This window comes from Amblyomma americanum, unplaced genomic scaffold (genome assembly GCF_052857255.1).
Source record: "Amblyomma americanum isolate KBUSLIRL-KWMA unplaced genomic scaffold, ASM5285725v1 scaffold_12, whole genome shotgun sequence".
Taxonomy (NCBI): domain Eukaryota; kingdom Metazoa; phylum Arthropoda; class Arachnida; order Ixodida; family Ixodidae; genus Amblyomma; species Amblyomma americanum.
The window spans coordinates 1458630-1484096 of NW_027526484.1; the positions used below are offsets into that span (position 1 = coordinate 1458630).

At 47.1% G+C, this 25467-nt stretch overlaps 1 protein-coding gene across 1 annotated transcript in view; it reads right to left on the reverse strand.

Moving 5' to 3' along the window:
- Positions 1 to 7128: 7128 nt before the first annotated feature.
- LOC144111899 (nose resistant to fluoxetine protein 6-like) overlaps positions 7129 to 25467 on the reverse strand; it is a 52439-nt gene continuing 34100 nt past the window's right edge. The window contains exons 12-15 of the mRNA XM_077644930.1: positions 25164 to 25284; positions 23799 to 23988; positions 9862 to 10004; positions 7129 to 7758 (exon numbers count right to left, since the gene is read on the reverse strand). Of these exons, the coding sequence (XP_077501056.1) occupies positions 7462 to 7758; positions 9862 to 10004; positions 23799 to 23988; positions 25164 to 25284 (751 nt within the window). The 3' untranslated portion in view covers positions 7129 to 7461. The remainder of the gene's footprint in view (positions 7759 to 9861; positions 10005 to 23798; positions 23989 to 25163; positions 25285 to 25467) is intronic.

Consider the following 25467-nt stretch of genomic DNA (forward strand, 5'->3'; position numbering starts at 1 on the left):
AGGAGATGTTTCGCGCTCAGTCGGCACAACATTAACCCAAATTTGAACACAATTTTTTTAAAAGTGTATTGTTGTCAATGGAAGAAGCCTGGTGATTCTTTGGCGAAGTCCGAGCGCTTGCGGGTGGGGCAGTGCTTTGCTGTTTGGAACGTCCCACCTGCGCTTTCCTTTGTTGGTGGTGCTTTGGGTTCTGCCTTGGGGGCGATGATATTGCAATCCAGGGGACCAACACGGACGCCATCTCATCTCTTCCTGCCCAGCGGTCGTCAACGCTGGACATTCGAGATTTTTCGGGCCGCGGAGGAGCTGTAAGGTTTCTGGCGACAGCCGGTGGTCTGATTCAGCTGCGTATTCGGCCAGGACACCTGCAGCCGGGGTCCCTGCACGGCGATAGGCATCTGGGTTCCCACGCTCGGTCATCGCGAGGTTTATTGGATTCAAGACGGAGGATTCCACTGCCGTTTGAAAACAACATTCTTCCCGGAAGACGTGTCCGGCTGGAGCGTGAGAACTGTCGCCCCTTCAACTGTGCCTGCTCGCCGGCGCCTCGCCCATTCGGACTTCCCGGAAGACGGGTCCGGCTTGAGCGTGAGAACTGTCGTTCGGAAGCGAAGACACCGCTCTCTCTGGTGGGGGGGGGGGCGATTGTCCAGCGGCACCCTCTCTCTCCGGCGAGGCATGTGACGGGGCCGTGTCCCTATTTGAAGTGGTGTGTGTGTGTGTGTGTGTGTGTGTGTGTGTGTGTGTGTGTGTGTGTGTGTGTGTGTGTGTGTGTGTGTGTGTGTGTGTGTGTGTGTGTGTGTGTGTGTGTGTGTGTGTGTGTGTGTGTACGACCGCGCAAGTTAGGCCACGCCCAACCTGACGAAGACATTCTCGGACCTGGGGAATCCTAGGGACCGGACCCTTTTAAAACCGGACGACGAGTGCCATGAGGAAGGAATCCTCGATCATCCTCAGATCTTCTCAGATCCTCCGACCTTCCCCCATCACCCTCCAATGGATTCCAAAATCTTGTAAATAATGTAAAATAAACCCGCTATACAGTTTCCTTCATAACCAAGTCCGACAACGTCATTCGGAGGAGGGACCTGCGGCGCTGAAAGAGTCAGCTCTCTCAAGGACCCCTCGTCCCCAACAGCACCATGGCACGAATCTCGCTTTCTCAAACCTGTTTGCTCTCGCTCACAGCTAAGCTGTTCGTCGCTCATGCACCGTTCTCCGATATCAATTTATCCATTTTTCGGCTATAAACTTTCCTTTGCGACAACAAAAGTTCTAGAAAAGATAAGGACCATTCCCCCCCTCCCGTCAACTCCCCCATCTCTCGCCTTGGAATGACGCGATACATCACCATTCCACCGCTACGGCTGCTCTATATCCTGTGCCACAGCCATGGCTCCACGCGTCCTGCCTATGGCTGGCACGGTGGCGCCTAGCCGCACAACCAGCGCGCCGCGAAAGCATGCACGATCGAGCTGGCGCCGTTCGTAGTCTGCGCAAGCGAAAAGCCACACCTGACACCAGCTCCAATGTATTTCATAACCTTGACCTGCAAGGTCTTATATGTAAGTCCACCATCCTTATATCTTGTGATAAGTTTGAAAATTAATGCGCTTTTGAGATTAATTATTGCTTTCACTACGCGCCACTTCATTTTTTTCAGCAATCGGCAGGAGAAGAGAACGAAACATTGTGCGAGGACGACTGCTGTGTGCCTACTATCACTGCGAAATGTCTAGCTTGACGTCGTGCGCAGTGCAGTGCTGCCCGAATAGTAAGAGTTTTATTTTCGTCTTTGGTGAGATGAATTCACCAAGCTTTGACCACCTTCTCTATCAGCTCTTTGGAACGTCATGTGCTCTAACATATGATGCGTACGGGAAAACATTTGTCATCTACCGCTTATGCTCGACCGTAATCATAACCTCTTGTTCTTCCACTGCAGGGCAGCCCGCAAATATATGTGCAATTCTTGCGTACTGTTTCGCTTTGGCCTTCATAGCTGCAGGCGCGCTATATGCGGGTTCAACTACAGTAACGATGCGGCAAATGCTTCACAAAGGAGCCCCTCCAGCCAATGGCGCGGACCGATTCTCTCCTGCCCCTTGGCCGACCCCCTGGACCTGCTATCGTGAGATTGCAGGGGGTGGCTGATGAATCACCATGGGTTAATCGCAGTAACCGTGACGTCAGAAAAATCGGTAGATGCCATTGGCTTAAGGGTCTCCTTTAAGAGGCATCTGCCGATCTTTCTTGCATTGTATGTGCCTAAAGAAATTGAGCAATTTCTAGTTTCAGCTATATTTGCTAAACTTATCGCCAATGAAAAAAAAAAAGATGTAACTCTGGACTGTCCGACGGGTGACTTTGTGTGCTTTTAAAGACAGAGTTTCGTTTCCTGCGCTACATGTACGGCAAGCGACAAAGAAGAACTGTTTGATTTTTTTTTCAAGAGAAAGATGCTCTCAGTTACCTGCGTTCAGTGTATTTCGAAAAACTGTGCAAGCCGTCTCTTTCACTGCATACAGAAACAACTTTGTTCAAAGATGTTGTTTTGATGTCCATGTGCAGGAGATGCTACAGTCTGTGCCTTAACTGCACTTCAATAGAAAGGTTAAAAAACATGTGGTCCCAGTTTAAAGGTGCGTAGTTATGATACAAAAACAAGACAATACGTCAATTTGCTTTGAAAACGTGATTAACTTGATTTTGTAACTTTGAACAATTTTTATTGGGGGTGCGACACGGCCTATTATGATTATAAATCAACCATTTGACAAATTCATGAAATTCAAATCCGCTTTCTTCAATTATTATGATGACTGTTTCTAAGTATCAAATAAAAATTATTCTGTAAACTGTCTTGCGAGTATCTTTACGCATGCGGTGTCTCACAAAATTCAGTGTTATTTAATCATTTCTCTTTTTGCCCTGTGACGGCCATATTTAGGCTCATCATGACATCATGCATCTCTTTGCAGGTTTGACGTATAGGGAGGTCATTGTACAAGAACTGGAGGAGGAATTTGTTTGAATGCAGTGCAACGGTCCTCCTGCAAGAGGAAAGCAATGATTAGTCCCGATATCACTAATCAGTTCACTGAAGTACAGATTCATTAGCATGAATGCCTTAGCCGTGCCACAACAGCTTGCCAAGCTTCGTACGTTGTCGAACCTGAATTTTCAAAAGCTGGATACCAGTGCTTGAAAGCTGGAAAGCCGGTCTGAAAGCTTTATTGACCCATGTGGCGCGATGAACGTCAAGACAGCGTTGGGCGCTCCATCACCCGAACGCTAACGTCATGTCAGCTGGAAAGGCGGGCCAACTTTAGAAAAGAAAGCGCTTTCCCGAAATGCCAATGTGGGACCGATCCTGATGCCAGTTCTTGCCATCGTTATGCCGTCTGCGATCCAACGTGGGTGTTGAGCTTGGGCGTGCGTGCACGGGAAGCGTCCGGTAATCTGGTTTATTCCTATACGGTAGTACGTCTCCGCTATGCTAAAAATGTTTAGCTCACGGCGACGGCTACGCTAAAATAGAACTTAACCTGGGGCAGCTAGTGCTGGAAAAAAAGGACGGCGCCCTTTTTGCACGTAGAAATAATATTAGGTCCAGCTATGCAAATTAGGATGCAGTTTCGTTCCACGCCGATTTGTTCCGAACGAACATCAAATAGACTGCTGAGAAGATTACAGTTTCATCCTGGACAATCCTACGAGCACTCATACACGTAAAAAGGGGCCGCGTTTATGTTCCAGAATATTCCATGCCTCAGCTATCGGGTGCCAGTTTTGGATGCTTCTGGTGCTGCTAAGTTTTCACTTTACCTGATGCGTATCACATGAGTCAGCTTGTTATTGACTTCCGAGTAGTTGCACATTATCCACATGCTATCTTTATGGCGGGGATTCCTGGGCTCCAGCATACGCTCTGATCACCAGATAGCCAGTGCGCCAAGGCTTGTTTTAACGTGATAGCATTACGGCACGTTCACCAGAAAATTCGGTGCCGGCGTTCTCGACGTCGCTGTTGTGAGCGAAAAAAATCACGGACATGGCCCTGGCAAATGGGGCACATAGGTCACATGACCTTGCGGCATCATCACAATCAGCCCAGCGTGGCAGGGGGCAGTTAAATTATTGGTCGCACGGGAAGAGCGACCGGGGCCGAACGAGGCCCACCGCTGGGAGCACCTACCATCGCAGGGCAGTGGGGCATTCCTTAACCATTGCACCACTGCGCCAGGAGTGGTATGAGGACTCCCATATATCTAAAAATGTAAAGTATAGAACGACCTTCCACATTTGTGGAAATGATTCCATTACGCTGTCGCATCATACCCTTCAGGCGATGCTTAGGTGTCCGTTCCAATTTTTCTTTTTTCTTACAGCTTTAGCATCCATTCTGTGCGGACTGTACTACACTTCTGCGCTACACCGGCACACGTGTAACAAGATTCAGAAAACTTAACTTCTTTCAGAACGTATCGCGATGTACTAGCATGTTTCTGATAGGGTAGTGCCCATGCATAGCGAAATGAAGTCGCAGTCTTGTGTGGGATACAGTTTGTCAGTACGACCCCTCGGTCATTCGAGGGAGGTTTGCTCGATTTTCAAGTGCAAGTACTTCTCTTGGGCACACTTTCGAAGATCTAGTGTAACTTGTGAAATGGACGTTCATATTTTACACAACGCGATTCATCTCCGGCAAGTTAATTCAATAGCACCCGGGCATTCATGTGTGACTTTTTGGCACTAGTGCCACCATAATCGCTTACTGGCTTGCGATTTTGAGATTGGTGCGTGGAATGGTTGATGGAAATCAATAAAGTTTTTCTTTCTTGGTGACCCCGTGCGGGTCACCAACAAGAAAAAACCATGACAGTTCACCTAAACGCTGAACCGCGAGAAATTTCCTCCAGGTCGGTAATTATAAGTACATATACGTAACCTTAAATTAGCATCTCAGCCCGGCCAGTCATATTGAAACAATTCGCTCTGCCGCTTCCAAGAAACTTGGCTTTATCCACCACACAATAAAGCCTGTCCCACAGCCCATAGGGCTAATAGCTTATAACAGATATATAAGACCTAAACTTGAATACGCGAGTGTATCATGGGATTCATTTTTTTTTAAACGATGACCATTTCCTGGCGGTGGCACAAAAAAAAAAGTCATCCGCTTCATTTTCAACAGTTATCAGAGGCATGCTTCAAAGTCCGATCTCATGACTGCAAACAATATTCCACCCTTGAAAAAGACAAGACCACTCGCCAGGCTGAAATTTCTTCTCTCACTTTATCCTCAACGGTTTAATTTCAGCCACCGGCGACAACCTGCGCCCACGTTTAACCCGACATACAAGGCACATTCATGATGACCACAGCCTTACGCCATACTTCGCGCGCACGAACTTCTTTAAAAACTCGCTCTTTGGTCGCATTATTGCTCAGTGGAACAGATTGCCAGCTCATATCTTTGCCGCGCGTGTTGTTGCCGATTTTTATGCGCGACTGTTTCCTCCCAACTGAGTTAGTGTCCTCTTGTTCTCTGCATTTTTTTGTTAATTGCATTTCTATTTTTTCTTGAAGATTCATTTTAAATGTTTGGTTATTGTAGCACTCGGCTGCTTTACAAAAACGTTTTTCGTGCCACTTGACTGTCGGCGCCTTGATTTTTTTATTCTGGGAAAGTGCGGTTTTTCGAGCGATTCCTGTTACCCCCTTTTGCCGGTATGCTCCTCGTCCGCATGTCAGATCCTTTGTGAAGATCGTTATTCGTTGTATTTTGACGTACTGGCAATTGTTATCTCCTTGGCTGTTCTTGTAACATTGTCCACTCTGCTTGTCCTCGGTCTTCAGTTATATTGCACAAAGAACAACAAAAAACGCTGACACTGCTGCAAGCATTCAAAAATATGTTTTTCTGCAGGTAGCTAACTGACGTTTATTTGCAAAATACAAGTGATGTTGAATAACCTTTGCCTCCTGAGGAATAACGTCGCTGATCAGAAATCGCTGATCACGCGTGGAAAACGGGAATTTATCAAGCGCGAAGCGTTTTCTTAATATCTGTATCTGTAATTGCCCGCATTATAACGCCGTGCGCGCTTAGGGATATGCTATTGGTTATCCACAGAAAGAGATACGGGATGAAATATGATAGATAATATATAATGAAGTATCTTTTCATTCGAATTTCACCTGGCTCTAATTCTTTTAGTACTTCTTTATTGCCCCGTGTCCGCGCGTTCTTCAAGCAGTAGGGGAAATGTTAAGAACTACATAGTATCAGACAGAAAGAACTCTATCATAGCAGTCTTATACTCATTACATGCCTTCCAAGTTCCTGCACTGCTTACGAATAAACTTAGGGCACAAGGTGCGCTTACCTGTCCTTAGAAAAGGGTGTGCGGAAAAAGGCGACCTAATTGTTATCACTTTCCACCGGTAACCATGATTAGAAAACTGCATTAAAATTTAAAGCAGTACATGGTAATAAAATTCTTGAGTGCAAATAAAAGCAAAAGGGTGCACCTTTAAAAGCTGGAGCTCCAGCAGCGGTGACTGTTCATTTCTTGTTTACTTCTTTATTGTGCAAGCAGCATTAAAATCACTGAATCTTGCCTGCCCGTAGGGCTAAATACAATAAAATTCTCTTTTAGATTGGTCATTCAGCTCTTCATCATCAATATCACTGACTTTAAATTCTCGATAAAGTGCACGCCGACCTCATCACGCTCCTCTTGCCCACCGGCTGTTTTGGAACACCAGACAGCAATTTTTTCCTTGTCGTTCGTTTATTTTTACACTGGAGAGCAACTGGCTCATGGGAGTTCGCCATCATCGGCAAACAACCGTGAGTTTTCTGTGCAGTTTGAAAGCAAGCGCGATTGTATCTAGGATGCTCACTGAAGGAGCCCTATACATAACGCTGCCTTATTAGATAGCGTTGCTTTATGTGCTCAATATAGGATTTCTTTAACCGCCACCTCCAGGTCATGAATGTCGCCAATAGTCTTGGCAGATTCAGGGTGTCCGGGCTTGTCGGTAGTTCAGGGTCGCTGAAAGAGCCCAGAAAAGGCAAAGGCGAAGAAGTAGCACAGGAAAACGCAAGTGGTTACTTCCAACAAGATTTATTTGAAAGCACGTCAGGTTCCTACACACGGGAAGCGCCCATAACAACAAAAAAACCCTTCTCGTGGCCTCTAGGAAAGTGTGAATGTGACCACAAAAAAACAAAGACTACTCCAGCGTGGCTGCTTCATTGTCTCGATAAAAAGCTTCCTCTAATGCAGTCCCCAGAAGCAATTATATCCTTAAGCCACAAAAGGGCGGGATTTGTGATCCCATCTTTTATAACGGACTTTCAACGGCACTAAGGACATAGCACTTGCATTACTTTTCTCGAGAAGCATAGCGGTCCTGAGTTTGTTCATTACGATCTGTGCAACTAGAGATTCAGAGATGACACGTTGTCAGGTTCCCCTTTTCGTAATGCCACCCATTAGACGTCTTCTTGTCGTCGCTGTTTTCTAGCGAGGCTACCTTTTCAGCTCGCCGAGTCGGGGCTACCCTCGGTAATTTGTGTTCAGCACCATCAGCATGTGGCAGCACACCAATAGCCTCCTTGCTCATCCTTCTACGTAGTGGCTCGAAGATGAGTTTCTCCAGCTTTCCCGTCGGTGCCTCGCAGATGATGAACAGCAGGTAGCTGAGCAGGAAGCTCCAGACAAGTATAGTGAAGAAGAAGGACATCTGTCAATAAACGGAAGCAAGGCACAAAATGAATCAGTGCTTGAAATAACGGGAATTATAATTTGTTTCGTAAACACCTTAAGCATGCAGATGAGCGAGCCAAACATTGAGTTTGAAAGGTGCATGTGAATATCTCTCTAAAGGTTTCAGGCGCAACACTAGTGAACTGGTATCACCAAATATGCTATGGAACAAAAAAGTTTAGTTTAGCTGTTCCCAGTGTGTGCCACTTGAATGCAAGCAAGAGATTGTTCAGATAGCTTTTTTATTGCTTTTTTGAACTTTTTCGTTTGCGTTGAGCTTTTCGCAAGCTTGCCTAGCTCTGCTGTGTTTTTGCAGTAGCCGACGCAGGGCGGCAAGCTCACACTTCGGGTTTTTCGCGTCATTCGCGATTTCGCAAAACATCCCGAGCTCGCGCTTCAAACTTTTGGCGTCTACTGCTTTCCCGCCGCAACCCGAGCCCCCACTTTGGGGTCTTGACGCACCGCGCAGTTGTATACTCGACATTCCCCTTTTGTTGCATTCGCTTGCGACGTTGTACAGACTACCCCAGCTCCCCTTTGGCTTGCCGACGTTCCCAAGCGTTGCTTTGCTTCATACATTGCACTACTCAGCTGCCACAGCGACAATCCGGCACCGTTTGTGACATCAGTGCCGCTCCGTCGCTTCTGGCGAGGCGCCCTCTACCCATCTACGCAACTGCGTCGCTCTCTGCTCTGGTGCTCCAAATCTCCGCCGCTGCATCGTTGACCGCTCCGGCGACTGACTGAGCCGCATACGCAGTCCTTTCCCTTTCCCCTTCTGTTCCTCCTTTCTTGCTACGATTGCGCTCTGCCCTTCACGGTCGTGTTATGGTGGCGACACTAGACGCGAATGCGCAAGATCGTTCTTGTAACAGCTAGCGCTGTAAAAAAGCTAGTGCGCGCTGCCAGAGTCACACTCGCGCAGCACTGACGCTGGTGGCTCGAAGGGAGCAGGAACGCTCTATGAGTTATACCCATTTATTAGACTTATACTAGAGAAGATACACTAACGGTTTCATGAACCTAACAAAAGCGGGCAGGTGAAATTGTGGTATATAAATTCCCCCATCGCGCTGAAGGAAGCGCTAGAGCGCCGAGTTCTGGGAGCTCGCCAAACTGGGTCGGGTTTACTAACCAGTCACACTTGAGCATGTCGGAGAGCTAGGTGGTATTTTACTGTGTCCAGTCGGGAAATCGGAATTATAGAGTGCAGTTAAGAGCAAGTTTATGAACGGAATACAGGATTATGAATGCAACATATTGCAATTTTTTTTATCTGCGTACAGTATTTGCATTCAGCGTATAACTGACGCGCACAGCCCATTGTGCCCATTGAAAAGTGCACCGTTAGATCTTAGACAACGCGCCCGGGGTGAAAGTGAATTAAATATATCCGCGAACATCACATTGCATGAACCCTTGAAGGTCGGTATGCGCCTGTTCAGCCTATATTTCAAGACATTCAAGACATCTACTGAGTACCACCTTCTAGTGCCCTTTAGATGCTGCTGTGCGCCACATATTACGCGCTTACAATTTACGATGAATAATAGAAATATCGTTTCAATTGGAATATTTTAAATGTTTATTGGTTAATAGATGCATCTCGTATGCAGCGTACAACGTCGGCAGTCTGAAAGCTTCCAGGCAGCTTTCCTTTCTCTTTTGCCTTCCTCTCACCTCATTTTGCTCTGCTCACGGCAGTGCTAGTGGTGGACATATCACCAGTCACAAGCCAGTGCACGTTCTCTCTGTTTAAACTAATACACTCTCTCATGTACAACATAATTCATTACTTCCTGCGGTCATACGAAATATTTATTAACGCGGCATAGTAGGTGAGTGCAGTAAATTTTTCTCGCCTCGTTAGTGTCAGTATTCTAATAGATCAATAAACCTGATTTAAAAGAACACAATATACAGTAGCATTATAAACGAAACTTGGTTCTCAAAAGTCATGCGCGCGTACTGGTGAAGAAATTCAAAAAAAACGAATTCACGTCTCGACCTAAAATGGGCTCAATTTTTCACATGTGCATATCTGTTAACAAAAATAAAATATTTAGGTCAGGTTACTTACCACAAAAAAGTGCGAGAAGAACAACCTCTCCCTGGAGATGTGCAACCAAAGCTGTACAAAGGGCACGTGGATGATGTACACGCCGAAGGCTAGCCTGCTCAGGGGCGTGAAGAAGCTCCACGACAGGAACGTGTTTAAGAAGCCTGCGTTCGCGGAAAGACAGGTGGAAATACAAAAATGATTTCGTTTAATATAGTAAATAAAACAGAATACACATATGTATGAGCAGAGATGGTAAGAGAAAAGAGCACAGTCGTGTTAATGCATTTTCGAAGCACTCGCTGCAGTTGAAAGGGATACACTAGCGTCGTAAATTACTGTCCTTTCTAGATATACGAGAAGATACAGGGGTTATGAAAACACACATGGTGCACTGTGGAAATTAGGCCTGTAGTAATGTTTTCGAAGGACCTAAAAAAGCCTTCCTTCCACTTTACAGTCGTGAACAGCCGCGCTTCTGAAAATACCTATTCTTTTCAGTCGTATTTAAGAAAAAAGAAAGCCACTCGTAGACTGCCATCAAACCCTGTTTGATTTCCAATAGACGTGTGTTATTCAATGTGAATGGGATTTCGGTTCCTCCGTTGTGGGGCCGGTTGGATAAAATATAAAGAAGTGGCCATTTTATTGCAACGAGTGCTGGCGTCATCCCTCGGTGCGAAGGTGAGACGGCCATCAAGATGTCCTCCGTGCTGCTCGCATGGTCTTCGCCCGCGTTTACGTTCTCAGCAATAGATGGTGACATTGCGCCTACCATTTAGAATTGACTAAACGAACAAGAAATGAGCACAACTACGATAATAAACAAAGACCAGCTCCTAATTCCATCGCTGTGCAAAATCAGAGCGAGAGGCTCAGTCGACAGACACGTTTACAGCTGTCTTCCAGAGTGAGAGTACGCACATTCTGTAAGTAGACGTGATTTTGCCTTGCCATTGATTACTTAAAAAAGATGTTAAGAATTATATGGCACAACTGGAGCGCTAAAGCGGTTTGTAATTGACCTCTAAGGCGCCCTAATTTTTCTCAGACTGCGACACCTGAAGCCCTTGTTAAAATCCACTTAATGACACCGCACATGTAACATCGACTACATTACCTATATAGATTTGCGCTCTCGGGCATGTTGTAACAAAGCACAGTTATTAGAAAGATGAGGATTTCGCCTCAGGATGTGAGTACCTTTTTAGAGTGTACTGCACGTTCATGTGGGCAAAAAAGGAAAAAGCAACTAGGCACCATTTCTGGTGACTACGCTGGGTAATTGTAGCTCATTCTCCTGGGGCCATATTCTGTACGCTGTCCATTCTTCATTGCCCATTTCACGTCCATTTGGTCCTCTGTGAATGGTCATTCAGATATACCCTCCGCTTTCAAGCGTCCATGGGGTGCGACCCGACCATTGAGCTGTTGGCGACTGGACACCACCATCGGCTGCGATTGGCTGCTGTATACAGCTATAGTGGTGAGGTGCATCGCAGCGCTCTGTCAACAGCAGGTGATTGGTCCTGACCTCCGGTTGCCATTGGCTGCGATAGGCGGCCAATGGTGACGTCCGGTCGCCCACATCCAATGGCTGTGTCGCATCCCACAGACGCTTAAAAAACGCGGGCATATCTGAATAACCAATGACCGAGGACCAAATGGACACGAAATTGACAACTGGAAATGCACAGCTTTAGAATACTGACTCTGCTCCTCAAAGAAGAAGGCAATTGGTGGCATTCACACCGTCTTAGTGTCGTGATGAATCGCATGAGGAGTTTGCTGTGAATTATGGTTATTTCCGAACATTTTATTATTTTCGCCGGTCTTGTCAATTTTTCATTCCATGCGGCGTGTCTAGTTTCTTGTCCATCTTGCCACTGAATGTATTGGCGCTGCGAACTAATTAAGGCTTCGACTGCTTCGGGCATCGACATGACGGGCAGCAGCGAGTATAAAAAGCTTTCTTCCTGATGCAAGGTTTCTCTCTTTAAAAGTGTCATAACGGCTGTGCATATCGTCCTTCCACCTTTCGGAAAAAAGTTAAAGAAGCATTTTACAGGCGTATGTAGCTTCCTGAACAGCAGGAGGGCAACGAAATCCGGTCCGGGCATGGCGACTTTTGTGCAGCATTGCTCAGCTTTGTGCAGGTTGTTGGGGACGAGGGGTCCTTGAGTGAGCTGACTCAGCGCCGCAGGTCCCTTTTCCGAATGACGTTGTCGGACTTGGTTATGAAGGAAACTGTACAGAGGGTTTATTTTACATATTTTACAAGATTTTGGAACCCATTAGAGGGTGATGGGAGAAGGTCGGAGGATCTGAGAAGATCTGAGGATGATCGAGGATTCGTTCCTCACTGCACTCGTCGTCCGGTTTAAAAAGGGTCCGGTCCCTAGGATTCCCCAGGTTCGAGGAGGTCTTCGCCAGGTTGGGCGTGGCCTAACTTGCGTTGTCGTACACACATACACCACTTCACATAGGGACACGCCTCCGTCACATGCCTCGCCGGAGAGAGAGGGTGCCGCTGGACAATCGGCCCCAGCAGAGAGAGCGTTGTCTTCGCGTCCGAACGACAGTTCTCACGCTGTCAAGTCGGACACGTCTTCCGGGAAGTCCGAATGGGCGAGACGCCGGCGAGCAGGCACAGTTGAAGGGGTGAGTCACCCCTGCTCGGTTCTGGCGGTCGCTAACTGCCTCCGTGCCGCACGGTCGATCTTCCGGGAACAATGTTGTTTACAAACGGCAGTGGAATCCTCCGTCTCGAATCCAATAAACCACGCGAGGACCGGCCGTGGGAACCAAGTTGCCTATCGCCGTGCAGTGACCCCGGTTGCAGGTGTCCGGACCGAATACGCAGCTGAATCAGACCACCGGCTGTCGCCAGAAACCTTACAGCTCCTCCGCGGCCCGAAAAATCTCGAATGTCCAGCGTTGACGACCGCTGGGCAGGAAGAGATGAGATGGCGTCCGTGTTGGTCCCCTGGATTGCAATATCATCGCCCCCAAGGCAGAACCCAAAGCACCACCAACAAAGGAAAGCGCAGGTGGGACGTTCCAAACGGCAAAGCACTGCCCCACCCGCAAGCGCTCGGACTTCGCCAAAGAATCACCAGGCTTCTTCCATTGACAACAACACACGTTTAAAAAATTGTGTTCACATTTGGGTTAATTTTGTGCCGATTGAGCGTGAAACATCCCCTTTTGAAACTGCCACAGCCGGATTACTCGGAACAAAGTAAAAAAAAAACTCACACAGGAGGAGATTCCTCTTAGTTCTCCCGCTTACATCAGTCTGCTCAAGCAATCAGCCTTTCCGTGCAGTTTCCCCTTCTTATAACGCACCGAGAAATTGTACTGTTGGAGAGCCAGACACCATCTGAGCAAGCAACCATTTTTGGGGGACATCTGTCGCAGCCACGTTAAAGGACAATGGTCAATCTCAAATACAAAGTTTGCTCCGTACAGGTAACACGACAACTTCTGTGCTTCCCAAACTAAACACGCGCACTCTTTTTCGGAAGTGCTGTACGCTTCCTCTCTACTGGTCAGTTTGCGGCTGATGTACAGAACAGGGTGTTCTTCATGGTCGTAGCCAACTTGGCTTAAGACAGCACCCAGCCCTCTATCACTGGAATCACACTGGACTATGAACTCTTTCCCATAGTCAGGGGTCTAATGAAGGGTCGGGACACGAGTGCTTCCTTCAGGCTTTTGAAGGCGTTTTCTTTTTGGTTATCCCAACTTTCGTTAGTAGGTGCTCCCTTTCGCAAGGCGTCAGTTAAGGGACTAGCCCGCTGTGAGTAGCTAGGAATATATCGCTGGTAGTGCCCAACTAATCCAAAAATGAGCGAATGTCCGTTTTCGTCCGTGGTTCCGGAAATGCTGCGATCGGGGCAATCTTTAATTCGGATGGGCTCCTAGTTCCCTGGCCTACAACGTGGCCCAAGTACGTCACCTGTGCGCAACCAAATCTACACTTTTCTGCCTTCAGTGTCAGTCCAGCCTGTCATAAACTGGAAAACAAGGTCCTTAGGTGTTCTACATGCTCTTGCCAGGTTTCCGAAAAAATTGCCACATCGTCTAAATAAGGGAGTGCAAAGCACTGCATGTCCTTCAGTACGATGTGCATGAGTTTCGAGAAGCTGTAGGGGGCATTCTTAAACCGAAAACTAAGCATTAAGGGTCGAAAGGTGCCCGCTGGGGAGATGAAAGTGGCATACCTGCTCGTCCTTTCTGAGAGTGGAACTTGCCAATATCCTCGTACGAGATCGAGGGTGGAAATGAATTTCGCGCCGCTCAACCTTTATATCCTTTCCTCTATGTTGGGAATCGGGTATAGCTGATCCCTGGTAATTGTATTCAGCTTTCTATAATCCACGCAGGGACGAGGATCTTTCCCTGGGGCCTCAACAAGAATTAGCGGTGAGGTATAGTCACTTTCTGCTGGCTCTACAACCACTAACTCCAACATGCACTGAATTTCCGCGTCCATTATTTCTTTTTGCCGCGGTGATACCCTGTAGGGTTTCGACCGTACCGGCTCATCAGAGGTGAGCTCGATTTCGTGTCTCAGGAGGTGTGTCTTTCCCGGGCGACTGCTAAACAGGTAAGCGAATTCGCTCAACAACTGCTTTAGCGTGTCGACCTGTGTCCCGCTTAGGAAATCTGCATTCACGGAGTGAGCCAGAATGTTCTCCACGTTGTCACTAGCGTCAGCACCTCCCTTCCAACCCTGACTCTCGCTGTCCAGCTCTTCTGGTTCATTTAGAGTCAGATTGACGATCCCGCTGCGTTCCACGAACGGCTTCATCAGATTACAATGATAGATTCTCACCTGCTTTCCCCTGCCTGGAAGCCTTAGCGCGTAATTCGTCTCCGAAAGTTTTTGGAACACTCCTACTGGACCATCCCAGTGAACTTCCAGCTTGTTTTTTTTTCGATGGCCGGAGGATCATCACGCGATCGCCCGCGGTGAAACCTCGAAGGCGCGCGTTTTTGTCATAATAGACCTTGGCGGCCTCCTGGGCAGGTTTCATATTTCGATTTACTAATTCCTTCGTGTTGTTAAGGCGGTCCAGTAGGTGAAGCACGTACTCAACCACTGTCTGGTTCTCTCCTGTCCTTTCCCACATTTCGCTCAGCATTCGGAGGGGAGAGCGGAGGGCTCTTCCATACACGAGTTCAGCTGGGGTAAACCCCGTAGCTTCATGGGGGACTGTTCGTAAAGCGAAAAGTGTGGCCGGTAGACAATCCTCCCAGTCTGCTTTATGCTCATAACAAAGAGCACGTAGCACCCGCTTCAGCACCGAATGCCATTTCTCTACACTGTTGGACTGCGGATGGTACACCGAGCTGTGTAACAATCTTATTCCTCATCTTTCTAGGAATGTGGTCGTCAAGGCGCTTGTAAAGACCGTCGCCTGATCGGCTTGGATTTCGGCCGGAAATCCTATTCTCGCGAACACTGACAAAAGGGCGTCGACTATTTCTGTGGAGCTCAAGTCCTTCAACGGAATTGCTTCGGGAAATTTTGTGGCGGGACATAGCATAGTAAGCAAGTACTTATAGCCTGATTTCGTTGTAGGCAAAGTGCCTACTGTGTCTATTACAAGCCGGCGAAAGGGTTCCGAGATCAATGGAACAATTTTCAGTGGAGCCTTCCATGTCTCTCCCGGCTTGCCCACGCGCTGGCACGCATCGCATGATTTTACGTAGCGTTCTTCATCTTTGAAACAACCCGGCCAATAATATTCCATTAATAGCCGCTTCTTTGTTTTATTGATTCCCAGATGTCCTGCCCAGCCATTTTCGTGGCAGAGACTCAGAATGTCCGATCTGTATTTTTCGGGCACGACCAGCTGATCAAATGCTTTGCCTTTTCTGTCCTGGTAGTGTCGGTATAGTAAGCCTCCCTTCTCATGCATCGTTATGTTGCGTCTCGCGATGCCCTCTTTAGCTGTAAGGTGCAGTCTTTCCAAAGTGGGATCCTGCTTCCGTTCTTTTATTAGGGACTCCCTGTTCACCTGCAGAAGGCGATCAAAACTGCGCGATGTTGGAGATAAAACGGATCCTTCAGCGTTTTCTGATTCCTCTACCGACTTAGTGGTTGAAGTCCCTCGTCGCTCATTTGCTCGGTCAGCTGTCTGGATTTCATTCCTCGTTGGTTTCCTTCCCTCCTCATTTGATTGCAACGATATGCTGGCTGGTGCGTCTCTGGCTACCTGAGGTTCGGGAATCTGACTTAGCTGAGATGCGAGCTGACGAGTTTTCGATCTTGTGAAAGCTTGTATCACCCCGCTTCCGAGTTTCTGGCCTCTCTCGCGTAGCAATTGGTCTGATCGATTTGAGAAGAGGTAAGGATATTGAAGTGGCACGGCCTTCGAAACTGCGGCCTCAGTGATTAGCTCTCCAAACGGTCCACAAATTCTCACTCTAGCTATGGGAAGGCATACACTGTGTTCTTCTACTGCCTGTTTTATCCACAAGACTTCTCCCGCAAAATCGTCCACTGACACGTAAGACGGGTGGACAACGTCCATCGTCGCGGCGCTATCTCGAAGCACCCTGCACGGTTTCGCGTTAACGTGCAGCTCGTGCAGGTATGGCTTAAGGAGCTCTATATTCTCGGCGTTATCCTCGACGCACGAGAACACCAAACGTTGCTTTGTACACTTGGCTGCAAAGTGCCCGACACCATTGCAGTTGTAGCAACGAAATGGCCTACTAGCCTCAAACTCTTTTTTCGCGGCTTTGTCAGCTCCCTGTCTCTTCGCCTGTTCTTCAAGCTTTTCTGGCGCTACCTTCGTTGCCTCCGATATCTCCGAACTTCTAGCACTTCGAGTCTTTCTGCAAGGCCCTTTTTTCGCATCGCGTTTCGAGCGTGTGACGCACCCTCTTTAGTGCTCAAGCTTCTGCGCGAAACGTACTCCTCTGCTAGCTCAGCTGCCCTTTCAACTGTGTCGACTTTTTTCCCTGTCTTGAACCCACAGTTTCACCACTTGGGGAATGCTTCGGTAAAATTGCTCAAGGCAAAAACACTCGATGATTTTGTCTCGGCTTTCACAAACCTCGGCTCCTTTTAGCCACTCTAGCAGATTCGTCTTTAGGCCATACGCGAAATCCGGATAGCCCTCGCTATCGTTTTTCATTGCGTTCCTGAATCGCTGTCGGAAAGCTTCGGCTGACAGCCGGTACCTTTTTAGCAGGCTGGCTTTGACGTTTTCGTAGTCAGCTGCGTCTTGTGTGCTAAGTCTCGCTATGACTTCAGCTACTTCACATGGCAAGAGTGCCAGAAGCCGTTGCGGCCATGTACTGCGAGCAAAGTTCTCCCTTTCGCAAGTTCTCTCAATGTTTCCCAGGTAAAATCCTATGTCCCTTCCACTTTCATAGGGCTGCATGAATCTGTTCATTCTATATGATTGTACATAGCTTACTCTTTCAGGAGACCCGGCTCTCGTACTGTCGCCTTTTTTCGATTTTCGCTTTCAAGCTGCAATCGCTTTATATTTCTTTCTTTTTCAGCTTCCCACTTTTGCCGTTCTTTCTCTTTTTCCCATTCCGCTTCCCTTTTTCTTTTTTCTTCCTGTACCAAATTCCACGTATCTACCAGCTGATCGTCATCTACGTGTTTTTTAATTGTCTTGCATATTTAAAGTTTTGTAATTTTTTCCTGTACTTCTATTGACAGTTCCTCGCATAACAACAGCAAGTCCGACTTTGACAATTTCATAAGGTCCATGACAACGCTTTCTCCGCTTTGGCAATGCTATCTTCAAAATGTCGTGAGATTACCCTTTCTCAATTGACATACACTTCCCAGTGATTCTAGATTATTCTCTCAACATCTGAAGCCTGGCGAATCCTATATCAAAATGCCGAAACGCTTACCGGTTGAGAAAGCACAATGTCGCACGGTCCATCCCAGCTGCTGCCAACCAGTTGTTGGGGACGAGGGGTCCTTGAGTGAGCTGACTCTTTCAGCGCCGCAGGTCCCTTCTCCGAATGACGTTGTCGGACTTGGTTATGAAGGAAACTGTACAGGTGGTTTATTTTACATATTTTACGAGATTTTGGAACCCATTGGAGGGTGATGGGGGAAGGTCTGAGGATCTGAGAAGATCTGAGGATGATCGAGGATTCCTTCCTCACGGCACTCGTCGTCCGGTTTAAAAAGGGTCTGGTCCCTAGGATTCCCCAGGTTCGAGGAGGTCTTCGCCAGGTTGGGCGTGGCCTAACTTGCGGTGTCGTACACACGCACACACCACTTCACATAGGGACACGCCCCCGTCACATGCCTCGCCGGAGAGAGAGGGTGCCGCTGGACAATCGCCCCCACCAGAGAGAGCGTTGTCTTCGCGTCCGAACGACAGTTCTCCCGCTGTCAAGTCGGACACGTCTTCCGGGAAGTCCGAATGGGCGAGGCGCCGGCCAGCAGGCACAGTTGAAGGGGTGAGTCACCCCTGCTCAGTTCTGGCGGTCGCTAACTGCCTCCGTGCCGCACGGTCGATCTACCGGGAACAATGTTGTTTACAAACGGCAGTGGAATCTTCCGTCTCGAATCCAATAAACCACGCGAGGACCGGCCGTGCGAACCAAGATGCCTATCGCCGTGCAGTGACCCTGGTTGCAGGTGTCCGGGCCGAATACGCAGCTGAATCAGACCACCGGCTGTCGCCAGAAATCTTACAAGGTTCGCATCCTTTCAACACATGCTCTAAGGCCCCACTGTGAGTTCAATTGTGCTCTTAATTTCTGTTAGTGTTCTGCACTGTGTGACGCTGTTCCAAGCCGCGAATTTATGAAAGGCACATTCGACTTCGGCACTTGTGTAATACAAGCTGAAGCGTACATAACCTCCTAAAAACATTGATGGCCTGCAAACTAACAAGCAATAGACCTTTTGGGTGCAAATTTCACAAAACTCTTTTATTGCATCGAAATTCTTATCTTGAGTACTTTAAGCCAACGTGAATTTCTCATATTTCGTTTTATCGAATGCGCAAGTTTTGAAATAACGATTATTAGAGGGGTTATTGGACGATTTTGTGAACACCGTAAAAAGCTTGCGGCGTGTTAAGGTGGTGTCATCGTGAAGATTACACGCAGCAAGAAATGCAGAAAGGCTCAAAAGTTGGCTCTACCCTTCCATAAATTTGTGTCCCTTCAGTTCTTATTGTTTAGTAATATAATAATAAAAGTATTATTAATTTTTATTGCCCTTCGAATTTTCATGTACACATTTTTTACCACACGTATGTATAGAGTGCTTGTGGGTGGGTAGGCAGGTCAGCGGGTATGTACCAGGCAAGCATGTATCATTTAAAGAAATCATCAGAACAAGAGTCAACTCGGGTATGAAGCAAGATTTTATTACATTTGTAACAAAAGCAAACAATCAACAGGAAACAAAGAAAAGGAGCAGGCAGTTTCCCAATAAAAAAGTCCAACAAGCATTCAGAAGAATCTAATTGGAGTAGATCCATGAAGCGGTGTCGGTCCACATCGAATGCATACTTTTAAAGATTGGTCCATTGTTAATGTCGCTTTCTTTTCATTCGTAGTCCCTTCTGCAGACTCCAGTCCTACTAAACCCTATTAACTCTGCCAGCTAAGTTCATACATACTTTTATTCCAGGCAGCCACTATCGGAGATTCTCAAGCAAGGAAATAAACATGACGTTTTAAGCAGTGGTCTTTTATATCTTGCCGGTTTGTAATCTTTAAGGAAAAAAGGAAGAAAAAACGGACCGTGGTGAATTGACAAGCAAATATTCGACGTATCTCGACACACGCAGCAGATGTCAAGCACGGATTTGCGGCGTTCGAAGGTCGCCATAGCCGCTCAGGTTTTTACTGCAGGCGCCATAAAACTACAGCCTGCGGAGTTGTTCCAACCGCGTCGGGGCGGGTCACAACCCAACCACGGGTGCACGGCCCCAAGCCCGCGCGGCGACCACGCACGAAACCTGGTCTCGCGCATCCATCGCGTCAGACTTTTTATTGGCAATTATTTTCGACTAGCACTCGATCATGCTAGAAAACTGTTTCTGTTTTCAGTTCGCTCATTTTGACGGATCGGACCTGCAGCCGCAAGCAATTTGTTACACTTCAAAGATGAAGTACGTGAGATCCAAGTAAAGATCCAATTTGTCTGATGAATACTTGAAGCCTCTGCTAATTATGCGCACAATAGGTTTGTAGCCACGGTTCACATCAGCTGCACTGTTCGCATTACACCTCTCCTTTGTGCTTCTCTGTCTCCCTTGAAGGGAATATCTTTGTACTGACATTCCTACGGAGCTAGCAACCACAAGACGCCGCGCATATTTGGACATTTCATTTCTGCTCATATGGCCGCGTATTTATATTGTGTGCGTTTTGCATTTCTAAAAATATTAATTTCTGTTTGTGTTACTAGCTATTTGTACATTTGTGTCCATAGGTTGTGTACTGCCCAGAGAAGTTGAATTGAAATATTAAATATAAATAAAAGGTTGCCATTTATGCCGTAGGTCTGTGTTTTATATTATTGTACTTTTTCAACTTTATCTGCTTGATAAATCTAAAATTTCTAAAACCTAAAGCATTGATAAGTCTGAATTGCATAAGTCTTGCCGAAAAGTTGGGAGAACCCTGGTCTATATAGTGCTGCTGAGCACCACTCAAGTCCGACAGAACTGTAATCGGTAGTACGCGGGGCATCTAATGCCACGGGCAGTCTAACCGCGGTTAAGCTTAACAGTGGTTAGAGAACTGAAATTATCGCGAATCGCAGCTCGCCGATGTCACACGGCTGTCCTCGGTTCTTGGTTAGCGCAGCCAATGGCCGCTTGGGTGGAACAAACTAAGTGAGAAGATCATCGGCAGAGCGAGGCTACATTTTCAGATATCTTTGTTATTTACAACGCAGTATCTAGAGTGCCGTTCGACAGTGCCACCCGTTGATAGCACTGCCTCAATCATCATACGCCACCGCGCCTCCCACAAGCCGTCCGCGCCAAGCAAACACGTTGCTGGCGGTTTAGCATTGCTAAGCACGAAGTACTTTGCGAAAGCACAGTTTTTCGCAGGTGGACACCACCGCAGCTTACCTGAAAGCACGATTGAGGTGTCCGCTGACACAGGGTGCCAGTTATGCGCGTGTTCAACTTTTGCATCGTCAATGAAAATTCACCTAGTGCACACCGGCGGCCTATGCTCCAGTACCAGGTTTGTGCATCAATGTTGCCAACGTCAACGCGTATTCCTCAAGTGCTGTGTATCTGCCGCAACGTGTTCCACACCAACGCATGCAACGCACATCTCTCCGCCACCAGATAGCTCAAAGCGCGAATAAGTTTGACAGTAGTATTTGCGATGAACAACACCACGTGCAATGCACTGCGCAAGAGGGTGTTGCAGTTCAACACGAGGTGTGTGCGGTCGAATCACCGCGATCGTCGAAATCTTTGTTTCGTGGGCAGTGCGCTTTCTTGTGGGGAGTATATGCTGCCCTATAGAAGAGCAGCCTAGCTGTCTCCCCTGACAAGATGCATGTGTGTGCCTCCCAGAGTATTGATGTAAGGGAAGGTGGGGACGTGCAGGGGTATGGTGGGACCGTATTACACAGCCTGGTATTTTGAGGCATACGCACTCAGATTTTTCTTTTCCGCACTATATCCATGCAATAAAGAAAAAACGCTGCGGCGATAGCCTATAGGGCTCTCGCGCTGCGGCCTGCGAAGCTTACCTGTCCGCTCAACCGTGGGTTTGACTCTCAGTCAGGGATATTTATTTGATTTATATTATTTGTTACTTTCCCTTGGCACAAACCCGCAAACACCGCAAACGTGCAAACATACCAAGATCTTGCTCAGGGTTGACCCATCGAAATAGTACCTTCGCACTCAAAGGGTTGTCCCAATAAATAATAAGCCCTGGGATAAAAGAATGTCAAAAAGGAATTCTTCTTAAGGACGGCTGACCCGTATCGAGAAGCTGGTTGCAGTGAGAACTGCGATACTAGCAAGTTTCTCCTCACAGCTACATAGTATGGCGGCCAAAGGCGCGCCGCGGCTCGCCAGGTCTGCTTGTGCGCTAGCGCCCCTGCTACGGCGTCGCTGGAATAGACCACATCTTTATTTTAGTACGAGACAGTGGGGCTGACAGCAGACGTTTTTAGCATACCGGAGACGTGCTACCGGAGACATATACCGGTTTACCAGACCCCTCTTGCGCACGCGCAGTGGCCCCCCTCATCCCAACAATGTCCCTGCGCATGCGCAAGAGGGGTCCGGTAAACCGGTATACATCTCCGATAGTACGTCTCTGGTACGCTAAAAACGTCTACTAAAACTATGCCATGAGTAGAACGTTTGCTATCGCGCTAACGAATTGCAAAGCGCTGTCCGCTGTAGCTTCCATATGAAACCAATTATGCCTAGCGACGACTAGAGAGTAGCGCACTGCCAGAGCGTCGTCGTCCGCCACGCTCGCGGGTTGCACCACTGAGGTAAGCTCGCGGCATCCGGCACTGCGAATGTTGGGAACTTGTCGTCTGCTCTCATGATGCGGTAAGGAGCGGTCATTTTTCGACGTTAGGGCGATAGAATGCGCAGCCTGAGCACCGTGGTACGGTGCTGCAGTGCTCTTTTGCGGCCCCGTCGGTCGGTCTCGAAGGATGTGTAAAAGCGCCATATATGACGGCACTATAGACACTGCCTATTTTAATGTGTCGCTCTTAAAAGGTGATTTGGTGTGAAGAATGTACGTTGTTGATACGGGCCAGCTGTTACTAGGACGCCGACGAGCACTTTCCTTCCGAAGAGGCCGCCATTCGGTTAGAGACGCAAACCAACGTCGTCAAGCTCAGTTCTCGATAACCGTGGTTAGCGGTGTACTCGCAGTTTGGTCCGCAGTGTGAACAGCAGTAACCACGGGTAGCGAAAACCACGGTCATCGTAATCGCAGTTAAGCGTGCTATTTTCAGAAGGGTATAAGAGAGGTTAGGTCATTTGAAACGCCTCTTTAAAAGTTCCCCTCGGAGGCGACGGCTCAGCGAAGAGAGATACCATGGTCTGCAACGATTTTCTTTTCGCCAAATAATGTAGCATAACCCGCTCGAATGACCATCCGCTATTCTTGTTTAAAAGACTCTGATAAACTATCACTGGCACAAAATTTCTCTCTCCGTTTTCTGTTGAACTTTCAGCGAACGTCTCTGTTGTCTGCTTTGATTGTTTTACCGTGTACAGCTGCACCATCCGCGTTCTTTCTTGGCTGGCACTTAAATATGTGCGCTGAAACTGCTGCGTTTGTATCGCCTTTTGTCAAAGGTAACCAGGCAACGGCGTTTGCTTCTGAGACGTATTGTGGAGCATGCAGTTACGGCACCCCTAAATACCAAACGATCTCCAGAGGTGAAGACAAGGGTTTTTCGTTCGTAACGTAGATTTGTAACTGAAGTTTGTCATAAGCGCTCATATACACGCATCAGAAAAAAACCGCGTTGCCTAATTGTACTTTCGGCAAAGGTGTTACATAAAACTGTGGAAATGCACTCTCCGGACTGAAGGGCTAGCCATTTCTGTTAGAGCCTTTTCAATTGATCTCCTCCAGTGTTTCCAGCCTTTCTGTCTCAAGTTGGGTTTTATGCCTTTATTCCACTTCTAAATATATTTGAGTTTCTTTGACGATGTGTGGAACTCGCCACATCACGTTGGATTGAAATTAGCTTGAAATCATTAGCTCATTAGCTCTTGCTTTACTCATTAGCTAATGAGAAACCGTCTACCTAATGAGGAAACCCTAATTAGCTTGAAATCAACTTTCTGTCGGGCGTATTAGATTCGCCTGACTTAATTTTATTCAATTAAGACGGAATTTTTCTCTTTGTTCTCAACTGACTTCATCGTTTGTGGAACATTTGGTAAGAATGGAGACAAATGATGGCAGCATATAGGGCTTAGACATACCTCCTCGTCCAGTGGCGCAGGCGATAGTGACCCAGGACATAAGAATGGACCACAGGATCCGGTCGAAGAACGCCAGAGATAACTTCCCAAACTCAGTAGTCGGGTCTTTGACTTGGTACCAGGGTACCTTAATGAAGATGCAGAAGAGCCCACAGGCTATTGCGAACAACCAGGCCGCGAACTGGCATGCCTGAAAACAGAGAGTTTTAGATCAAAATGAAATGCAAACGATCATTGTAAAACGTGTGGTCGCAGAAAATTTGTGTATAAATGTTTACAGAAGGTGGCACAAGAGACGTCGGAAGTACACAGTTTCAGCGACCGCAAGCAAAGGGGCCGATTCAGCAGGAATGCCCTTTAAATTTACATAAGGAGTGGTCTCTACTCATTTTAAGGAGAGAATTTCATTGCGGCCACATTTTGAGTATGAAACTGAAGATGTTGTTTGCGTAAAGAAGGAAAAACCTTAATTCTTCAAGAGAATCTTACCAAACATTTCTGTACAAAATAATTTTTGAACGGAAAGAAGAGTTTATCAGCGCAATTTTTTCATAGATTGTAAGATTTCACTATAGCAATCAATATATCCGCAGTTCTCCCTTCGGCAGTATTGACTTTTTTTGCTATCGTCAAAAGTGTTAGCCTCTGGCTTTCTATGGCAGTCTTAACTGCTTGATGCGAGCGATGGAAAAACTATAAAAGAAAGATTTTGTTATATATTAGAAGAGTGGACCATTACCTTGAATATTTCGCTAGCAATACATTACAGTTTTCGAATATTCAAAATTTTGTCCATGAATGTTGGACATGAAACCCATGCTGGAGCTGAAGTCCCTTAGCTGCTCTTCCAGCTACAGAAAGAATCGGTTTCCTCTGCTTTAAATGAATGTCACACTGAACTCTCTGACGCGCTACCAGAGCAAGCTAACTCACGGACGGTCCCTTGGCCGGAGACTTGGAAGGCTGTACAGGCAAAGCTGGAGCTCCTTCGTTTCTTGCTCAACACGTTCGTGAGCTGGTGGTCGTGATTAGGCTCCCTACTTACGTGCTTATTGCCAGGTGTGTCAGAGAAGCCCACCATTAGTCCTTAAAATTTTGCTTTTTGCTTTAAAGAGCAGCTGTGTGTGTCATAGTGAGGCCTGCATGTATGTGAAAGGACTCCGAGTTAGCATTATAGATTACGGTTATATGCGGTACCATACTGAAAACCACCAACCAACTTGCTGAATGTTAATGAGGAGGCGGGCTTCAACTAAAAAACAGAATGTTGAGGAGTGGGCCAAATGAGGCGAACAATTCGCTCGGGAATCTTGGATGCCGACAAAGCAACTTTTCCCCGAAAATAAACAATGGGCGAGCTTTCACCTTTGAAATCTTTTTCTCCTTAAATATTCCGACGACGAAATATGTCATACAGCCGACGAAGTAGCACACGGCGTGGTAGAATGGGTAGAAGTAGTAGTGGAAACCAGTCCTGAGGAATGTCCTGCGGAAAAGAAAAACGAAACATAAAGAAGTATTGGTGTCTCTCTTAACTGTTCATTAAATGGGCGGATCTGTATCCCCTTCAGTCACTGTTAATAAACAATGTTAGTAATTTTTCAAGTTTTCAGATTCTACAATATGCATGCATAGACGGCATACATGCTCCTTGATGGGTTATATTAAA